Raw genomic sequence first — 9,485 nt, 5'->3', positions numbered from 1 at the left:
TTTGGACAACGCTCCCAGGCACAGGGTGGGATTGTTGGAGTCTGTGCAGGGATAGGAGTTGGACTCAGAGATCCACATGGATCTCTTCCTGTTCAGGATAATCTATGATTTCATTATTCCTGCTCCTCCTCCTTCCCCAGGATTGGGAAATCCTTGCCAAGATATGACCTCTGGGTTAAGGGAGATGCTCCAAGGTTGGTCCTGCTGGGCGTTGCTTTTCTGCCTCTCAGCCAAGAGTAGCAAGATCTGCTTCTGGAGCAGCAGATATGAAGCTGCTCTATCAAATTCTTCGGGATATGGACATGAAGGGATCACATAACCACATCCCACAGGCAGGAAAACAAGAGAACCAGGAGAACTAGGTATTCTCAAGAAGGAGAAATAAATAAAATAACAAACCACAAACTAATTCCAATAGCGCAACTGAACTGCAGTTCCCGGCCGTGCATCCCTCAGCCGCGCTGATCCCTGGAGGGTTCCAGACCGGATCAGTCCAGGCGGGAAGGCTCGGGAGCGACTTGCGGGGCGCTGCCTCCACCTCCTGGGTGCTGCGGGGAGCGCAGCGGCTGCGCCGGGGCCACCGCGGCTCGCTGGGACTTGCCCCGATCGCGCACGGCCAACACCGGGAATACCGGCAGCGCCAACACCAGGAGTGCGGGCACGGGACGTGCACATTCCCGGAATACCGGCCCGGGACGTGCACATTCTCCGGGACAGCGAATACCGGGACCAGCACAGCAGCGCCGCCATGCCGAGTGGATTTGGGGTCACCTGTAACCACCCGGTACCGTTCCCCCAGAGAAGAGCAGTAAGGACTTGCGTTCCTCTTTCCCCACGCTGTTCCTCATCCCTGCTTTCTCACCCATGGGGTGACTGAATTCAGCCCCAAACGAGCAGACAATGACACAATACCTGTTTCTACGCCTTGCGACGAGATCAACTTTCAGTTTAGTTGCCAAGACCTCCAAACAAGGCTTTCAGCACAGCCGGGTGCCAGGTTGGGGTAACAGGGCCTGGATGAGCACTCCACAACTGCAGTTACCATTGGAAAAAAAATCGATTTGTGATTCCATAAAATGAGAAGGGACCTTAAAGCCCATTTCTTTCCACCCCCTATCAGGGGGTGGCACACTTCCCCTATCCCACATTGCTCTCAGCCCTGTCCAACCTGGCCTTGGACACTACCAGGGATGGGACAGGCACAAGCCCATCAAAATTGAATTCCCCCATAAAAGCCTTAAGAAGCAATAAACCCCCTTAAATTAAGATATACCTCTCCCTCTGTAATTCCAGCCATCCCTGCAGAGACCAGAACACAAACCTGGATGCTGAGGGCCACAAGAGCCCAAAATGCATCTGTTCAGGAATAAAGGAATTTGCACCATCAGCCAGCATTTGTTTAAACACAGCTTGGTACAGGAATGCTCTGGGGTAGAACACTGTGCATGCCAAAAATCAAAGAGCAGGCCCTAAACCAGCTCTGGAGAGTTAAAGGTTTGCTCCAAGGCTCCAAGGAAATGCAAATGACCCCAAGGGGAGGGAGCTGTGAGGGAGCCCCTGCCCAAACAGTGCCTCAAGGGACTGCAGAACTGACCTCATCTCTGCCAAAAGCTTCCCGAGTCTTTCAAGAGGCCCACAAGAAGCCCCAGCCTCTGAAAGAAGTTTCCCAGAGGTTCTGGAGGGAAATAGTTAAACAGACGTTAAAATAAATGCAGTATTTAGGCAAAACTGCCGGCAGACACCGGCTCCCTCTTCCTGCTACTGCTGAGGTAAGCAAAGTTGGGAACATCTTTACCTTAAAACATTTTCCTCCCCATAAAAATACAAAAGAGACATAGGAAGGTGCCTCTTACATAAAGCTTCAGAGCTGAATAATGGAGAAAACAGCTCCTGAGAACAGAAATTTACAGCAAAACAGAGTAGGATGCAATCAAGGCACATTCTGGAGCCTTTTTTAACACTTGGCTCATCCCTGTCCTTGGTTTCTCCAAATATTCAGTAAGATTGGCTTTTAATCCATGTCTTGTCTCTCTCCACCCAGCAACACCTTCACCAAGCCTCCAGATCTCAATACCTGAGACTCAGGGCTTTAAAAAATTATTTTAATGTTTTTGTCCAATTTGATTCGTTTTTCCTGCCTACCTTGAATGAAATCAAATTGTCACAATCTGGGAAAGTTGGACCTGCTGCCTCCTCTGTGGCTCCAGTCCGTCCCTTCTTCAGCCACCAGTGCTGGTAAAAGCAGTGTCTTGTGTGAGCAAATAGCATCTGGGAGATGGACCCGAGGCAAAGGTGGAAAAACCTTCCCGTGCATTCAAAAAAATCAAGTGTTTATAAACCACTGTGAATACCAACAGCACCAGCAGCTATCAAATACCTCAGGAGGATTTTAAACCCAGTTTTTAATGTCATTCCTGCCACTTGTAATGCAAATGTCTACTTTCAAATGATCAGATCTTTGAAGGAAAATAATTTCCTCTTAATATATGGAGTCAAATTTAATAGGTACTTAATAAACACAGAGGTAGATGATCCCACTCTGAGGTAACACATCAATCCTACCACTGAATGTCTGTTTTGCTGCACGTGTGTCATAAACACTTGACTGAACATAAATTTATAAATAGCTCTTGATATATGTGAAATCTTTGGCAGGGCTTATGAAATAATTCGTATACATTTAATTTAGGAATGTTTGCTCATTGTTTTTTATATCCATTTGAAAAACAGAAGCAAGTGAGCTTTCAAAGCAGAAGTGATGGATTTCTGTCAATTACCAAACGTTCTGAATTTGCAACCCTTTTATTCTAGTATCCAAGGCACTGCCAGCTAATTAAAACTGTACCTTTATGATTATTCGGGGAGTTTGACAATAATAAATACAATTTTGAGGTTGTCTTTGGTGTTGTAACTGAAGGCAGCAGTGCCAAGAGAAACACCACTGTACTGCCAGACCCAGCCTCGCAGTAAGAGAACGTAGTACAATGCAAACTTTAATGTCAATATATACAGAGCTTTAAAGAAAACATTTCTTTTAAAATTAAATGAAATAAATACAGTATGATACAAAATCCACAATATGCTTAAGAGAAAGAAATGACAGTTACAATATCTGATAACAGGGACCTTGTGTAGAGTTTAATCTTTGAAGTACCTCAGAGAGCATGGAATTCATTGCACACTGTTCTCAATTAATGCCCTTCATGGAGATTTAGCCACATGCCAGGAGAGTTTCAGCTCTAACCAGAGCATCAGTGCAAGACGCCAAAGTGCTTGGGACATTATGACAATGCAATTAATTCATTAATTAGCAAACATTGCTCAAAAGCCTACTGTAAAACAGCCAAACCTGAACACTTGGTCCTGCAAAGCAAATCCACCCCCAGCATCCTCAGTTCTTATGTGAAAAACCCCACAAGAGGATTCAGGGTTATTCAAACTCACTATTGGTAATAAGCTACTGCCCAAAAATTAGTAATTTAGAGACATAATCAATTAAGTACCTTTTAAAGTTTTACAAGAAAGTTTGCTTTCATTACACATCAAAAAATTCAGGAAAACCACTTGCTGATGATTTTGTGGGGGACTTTCTAATTATGTAAACTATTACAATGCTCAATCAGCCTCAGCCATATATTAAGGGCAGGTGTTCTCAAATTTGCATCCATTCTTCTATTCCCAAGGAACAGTGGCATTTGGAGGAGCAAATACTTTAGTAATAACTGAGCAGAGACAGAGATGTCGATGCAGAAGGTTGGTGTGACACAAATGAAGTGCAGGGGTGTTAGCAATAGCTGTCTGCACACCTAGAAAAGCTCTGGAACAAACTTAAGAAGAATTTTATGTTTTTAACCCTACAGAGCTGCTATAGGATTACATAAAGACTCTATTATGACCACAGCTTCAGAAGCTTTCTGGAAACTTTGAGAAAGAAAAACCTGCTCTTTCCTCCCCCATCCCACAAATATTTGCAAATTTTTAGTTTCGGATAGGACTGAAAAGCTTAAGTGCTACAAAAATATATAAACCCCTGTGTTTGCATTGATGTTTTAGCCTAATTTCACTGACACAAACCAGGAGAGTTATTATAATCTAGTGTAATTAATTTCACACAGCCCTACAGACCAGTCTCTAAGTACATTGCAATAAAATCTTGACGTTTGCTAGAGGTTATTTTAACTATTGGGCAGCTGAAGATCAGCTTATCAGAAAAGGTATTAAAACATGGAAGACAGAATTGAAGCTCAGCATGACTGACTTGGGTGAGGTTTTGGATGCCTACTCCATCTGCAAGAACATTGAAACAACAGAGGCCTGAAATGAACAGCAGGATCAGCCCCCTGCACCTCCTGGCGTGGGCAAGGGGAATTCACTGACTTTGAGCACAATGGGAAAAAGAAGAAAGCCACAAAAGCCACGAATCGATGGCTTGACTGGACTCAACCAGGAAAACTCCCAGGAAGGGCCCTGTGACCCCACCATGGGCTCACCATGGTGCCACTGCAGTTTTTGGATATGGAACAGGAATACAACAGAGTTCCTCACTTTATATCCAAAGAACAACTGAAGGTACAAATTAAGATATCCTGGTGTGAAAGAACAGCAAAAGATGTCTCGAGCCCACTCCAGCTCCAGTGGGAATCTGCTTTCTGTGTGCACCACAAGTGGAACTTACTGATAATGATCACCACCAAACACCAGAGCATGAGCTTTTTTGGCAGGAAGCCACAGCCAAAATATTCCATCATAAAGACTTAGTTCTGTGGAAATTCCTTTAGTCTGAATGCCTACTTCTGTGTAATTATGAGCCTTTGTGAAAATTTGGCTTTTTTTCCTAACTCAGTAAGGCAGCAAGAACATCACCAGTTTGTAGATTTGAACTGTGCCCAGATGATATGAAGCAATTTCTACAAACCTTTCACTGAAGCCAGAGCACTCTCCCATTTCCCACCTGCTCTTCCATCTCTAACTGACAGCTCATGAGCAGATCATGCTACTTTCAGATATCAAAACCTAAGTTGGGAAAGAAAGGGATGAGAAACAGGCAAGGAATTCCCAAAGGAGCCTCACAAAAATGATCATTAAATACAGTAAAAGTAAACTGCAAGCAAACTCTTTCATGTTCCTGCATATCCCAAATACTCCAAGACTGATATGCTGAAATAGTCAGAGCAAGGGAACTTTCCCCCCAAAATAAGGATTATAACTGGCATACCAGGTACACTGGCCTGTCAGATTTAACACATCCATATGTCTTCCCCACAATAAGACAACTTTGTCATGTTGCAGTCACTGAAATGTTGCTTTTACCCCTGGAGTACCACTTGCGCTACAGGTCAGCAGTGATATAACACAGCAATAACTTTACAGGAGATGTTTTAAATACTCTGCAATGAATCAGATCATCCACCTTGTGTTCTTTTCCTCTCACCACCTTTGTGCTGCACATCAAGAATAACTTGAGTCCCTTCAGCTGCTTCCAACTGCTCTTGTGCAAAATGCTTTTAAGGTGCTTATACTGTGGTGCTTCTAAGCAAGCAAAAAGAAAGTATCAACAGAAACACTGTTAAATGACTCATGTGTAAAGCCATTGAAGACCAGCTGCTGCCTTACAGGAAAGCTGAAGACAATTCAAGTTTGACATTTTCGATGTATTCCAGGCCTTGCATTACCTCTTATGCCCAACACAACTTTTATGACATTTCAACGAACATTACACCTAGACCTCGGCTCAGAAGGTTTAATTTCCACTACTTTTACCTTTTTTTTTTTTTTTTTTTGAGTGAATTCAAATTCTCTGGCAGTCATCTTTAAATTTACAAAAAAATGACCCTGACAGAGTGTGGGCAAGAGGTTTCCAGGCATTCTGGCAGGAAAAGGATGATGAAGCAGCTGCAAAAGGGGCAGATTTCGTATTAAACAAGGAGCTTTTCCAGGAAGCAGTTGTGTTCTTTGATAAGCTTTCAAGCATTTCAAACAGGCACCTCAAAACTAGGCACAAATGGCCCCTAAAGCTTCCAACATCTATCAAACACTCAAGAAATTCCATCTGGGGGATATTCTGCATGATACAAAGAGCACACCTATGTTTGATATATCATTAAGTCTCAAATCTACATATATTCATACCTAACTATTTGGCCAGATAATGTCCATCTTCCCCCACCAAAACCGAAGAAAGCAGCTTATCAAAAAAGTACTTCCAACATCACCAAGTCCTTCACAGGTATATGCAAAAACCAGCCAACACCTCTTGTGAGATCTGAGTTATCACCACCACTGCTGGTGCTTGGGCCAGAATTCTCCTGGAAGTTTTTTTTTTTTGCTGTCTCAAAACACTGATTTCTGTCAGCCCCGGGGTCTTGTGTTTGAAAATTCAATGGTGACAAATGAATCTGAACTATATCTGAGTTTTGGTCACTTCACAGTCTAATGTCACTAATATATTTAATATTTAAAATCATCCTGCTATGTCACTACAATTGCTCAGTGTCTACAACTTTTGAAAATGCTTCTAAGTATATCTCTGAATGAACTACCAGCAGCTAGCATTGGTTTTGAGTCAGGAAACCCCAAGGTGATTCTGGCCCTGAAATTAATTTCCTCTCTGCCAGAGCATTTAGGAACAGCTCAAGTCCTTCCTAACACCAGACAGAGAGGGCGAGTGAGTGCTGGCCACAGGACGCTGAAAGGAATTTGTCCCTAACTGTGAAGTTTCTTGGTCAGAATTCCCTTATCTGGGCACACAGCAAGGCTTATTTATTTTCCCAAGCTACTCCTACAGTTAGGCAAAGAGAATTTTGCATTTCTGTTCTGTAATATTTGTACATGCGGCAAGAGAGTCAGAGAGAAGCAACCTTCTATTAAAAGTAAAATCAAACAAATAAAAAATAAACTCCAAGTGCCAAGTTGATTATAATAAAGTGTCAGTTTGTCTCACATGCCAAACAAACCTAATACTGGCTGTATTTAGAGGAAAGACTGCTGAGGAAAATAACACAGTAGTTGTACTAATGGATGAGAAATATAAACAACAAAGGATTGAGTTGCATGATGTTGTTTTGAAGTGGCACCAATGTTTCTGAGAGCCTGAATTTTAACAGTTTATGCACTATTGACTTTCTCCAGCTCAGTGTAGGACAATTTGCAGCAACAACCAGAAATGTTCATTTTCCTGTTAAGAGGCCACGACCATTTCTTTTGGGTCATAAGAGATCAAATTGAAGTGCAGGGTCTTGTAAATCCCTTTGGTTTGTATTTCCACAGAAACTCCTCAGTTACTGGCACCATGCAAACACAGACCTACCAAATCAACAGTGATGAATTAACTCGGGCACATCCCATTGCTCAATTCTGCATAAGTCATGGACAAGGGAAAGGAACTGAGTTGAATCAATGAAGTGCCCAATTACAAAATGAAGAATTTGCCCTTCACAGCAGGGTCTAAAGGTGTGAAGCAAGAAAACTCACACTGACACTTTATGTACAACTTGGTCATTGGCAACGGTCCCCTAAACCTTTTTTTTTAATTGAACTCAGCAAAACTATACAGAAGGTGAAAGAATATTTCCAACAGATCTCGAAGGACAATGTAGAGAAATTCATTATGGTGTACCTGATGTTTAAATTAATTTAACAGATATGGCCTGTAAAACAAACACAGTATGAACCTGTGGATTTTTTTTTTCTTTTTAAAAAAAGGACTTTTACAGAATTCAAGTAGTGTAGCAGGAAACTGTAGATGCCTTTTGATCACAGGTCAGGCAAAATAGAGCCACTTGCTGGGTTTCTCCCTTGCTTGTGTCTGCTCAGGTGTCCCAGTGGATCTATAAGTCTGTGGATGTGAGCTTCTTCATGCTCCGTCGCTGAGCTAAACTGGAGGCTGCCACAGGCTCCAGCACTGGCTGAAATGTCTTGTGATTCAGTGCAGAATATGTAGCAGCCATGGCTCCCTAGAGAAAAAGGAAATATGTGATAATAATTCATATATGTAGAAGTTTTAATCAGAACATAAAGCAAGTAAACATTAAATACTCAACTAACTCCATTAAAACCAAACAAGACTTATGCCAGGTCATGTGACTTCTCTAAAGTTTGTTAGGAAAAACCCATCTGTTGTTGAATCTCTCCAATGTCTAAGCAGGGTGTCTGACAGTTCTTTCTCTTTCTTTTGTATTTGTTTTGTATCCCTTAGATGTAGGAGTGACCTGTTAATGTAGGTCAGAATACCTTTCAAGCCAGATTAGCACCAATTTCTCAAATACAGCCACTTCAGTGGCTACTCAGGTCCTGACTTATGAGACAACTCAAGAACTACCTTACAAAAAACACATACAAAAAACCTCTTCCTCTACAGAGAGGTTAAAAAAATTATTTAATAATTTAATTTGCAGAGGGACTTTACACAGGGGTATGCAGTGCCAGGACAAGTGCAATGGCTTTCCACTGCCAGAGTGCAGGATTAGGTGGGAGACTTGAAAGGAATTCCTCTCTGTGAGGGTGAGGAGGCTCTGGCACAGGGTGCCCAGAGAAGCTGTGGCTGCCCCTGGATCCCTGGCAGTGTCCAAGTCCAGGTTGGCCCTTGGGGCTTGGAGCAGCCTGGGACAGTGAAAGGTGTCCCTGCCCATGGCCTAGCTGGATGGCCCAGCTTCAAGGCCCCTCCCAACCCAAATCAATCCACCATTTCATGGATTTGTTTCACTATGTAACTCAAATGTGTTGGTACTATGGAAAAAAATAGAAAAAATGAGACTTCTGACTGTAGCTCTAAACCAACTGAACTCCTTGCACATCCCCCAGCTGAAGCAGCAGCCCAGGTGGGTTTACCTTTACTAGATGTGGGGCATCTTGTCTGTTGAGCTGATAATGAGGCAGCTGGTCCCTACAGGCAATCCAGGAATGCTTCAGCACCTGCTCGGCCGTGTACCGCTGGTGGGGATCCACGTGCAGCATGTGTGACAACAAGTCCTGCAGAGAAGGGGAACACAAAGATTGCTTAGTCCAAATCATCTTAGGCAGCCTTTAAAGCAGCAGGGATAGCAGCAATGAGAGAAGCACCCGATGTGGAGGGATTAACACAATGCCAACACACAGAGATCAGCAGACAAACAGGATCATTCTGTGCCCTGACACTGCAGAAGGCTGAGAACAATGTGTGGTACTATTGGAGCAGTTCAACAGAGCCAGCCTTGATTGCAAAGCAACTCACTGTTGTGCCTTTCATGTTTATTATGAATGTAATCTTTAAAAGACTAGAAATCCTATTATAATGTAGCAGGCAGATTTTATGGAGGAAAGCTATTATTTGCAAATCTCTCTCCTTGTTCATTCTGCACTTTGGGCTCTGCTGACTCCTTACTACAACTAAATTCAGAGACAGTGAGACACCAGCAAGGAATTTTTCCTTCAAGAAGCCAGATAAAGCATAAAGCCAACAGCAATGGACATTTGTTTTTGCCTGTTAGAAGCATTAGCAATAACCTACT

General features: G+C 42.8%; 1 protein-coding gene across 2 annotated transcripts in view; it reads right to left on the bottom strand.

Annotated features, from left to right (window-relative positions):
- Positions 1-2,961: 2,961 nt before the first annotated feature.
- The window catches only part of LOC134563628 (ribosomal protein S6 kinase alpha-6-like), a 37,100-nt gene continuing 30,576 nt past the window's right edge, over positions 2,962-9,485 (bottom strand). For both annotated transcript variants that reach the window (XM_063421731.1, XM_063421732.1), the window contains exons 21-22: positions 8,827-8,967; positions 2,962-7,952 (exon numbers count right to left, since the gene is read on the bottom strand). In XM_063421731.1, the coding sequence (XP_063277801.1) occupies positions 7,827-7,952; positions 8,827-8,967 (267 nt within the window). In that variant the 3' untranslated portion in view covers positions 2,962-7,826. The remainder of the gene's footprint in view (positions 7,953-8,826; positions 8,968-9,485) is intronic.

The sequence above is a fragment of the Prinia subflava genome, chromosome Z, assembly GCF_021018805.1.
Source record: "Prinia subflava isolate CZ2003 ecotype Zambia chromosome Z, Cam_Psub_1.2, whole genome shotgun sequence".
NCBI classification, from domain to species: Eukaryota; Metazoa; Chordata; class Aves; order Passeriformes; family Cisticolidae; genus Prinia; species Prinia subflava.
Note: the sequence above shows the minus strand (reverse complement) of the source record. Positions and strands in the feature narration are given on the sequence as shown.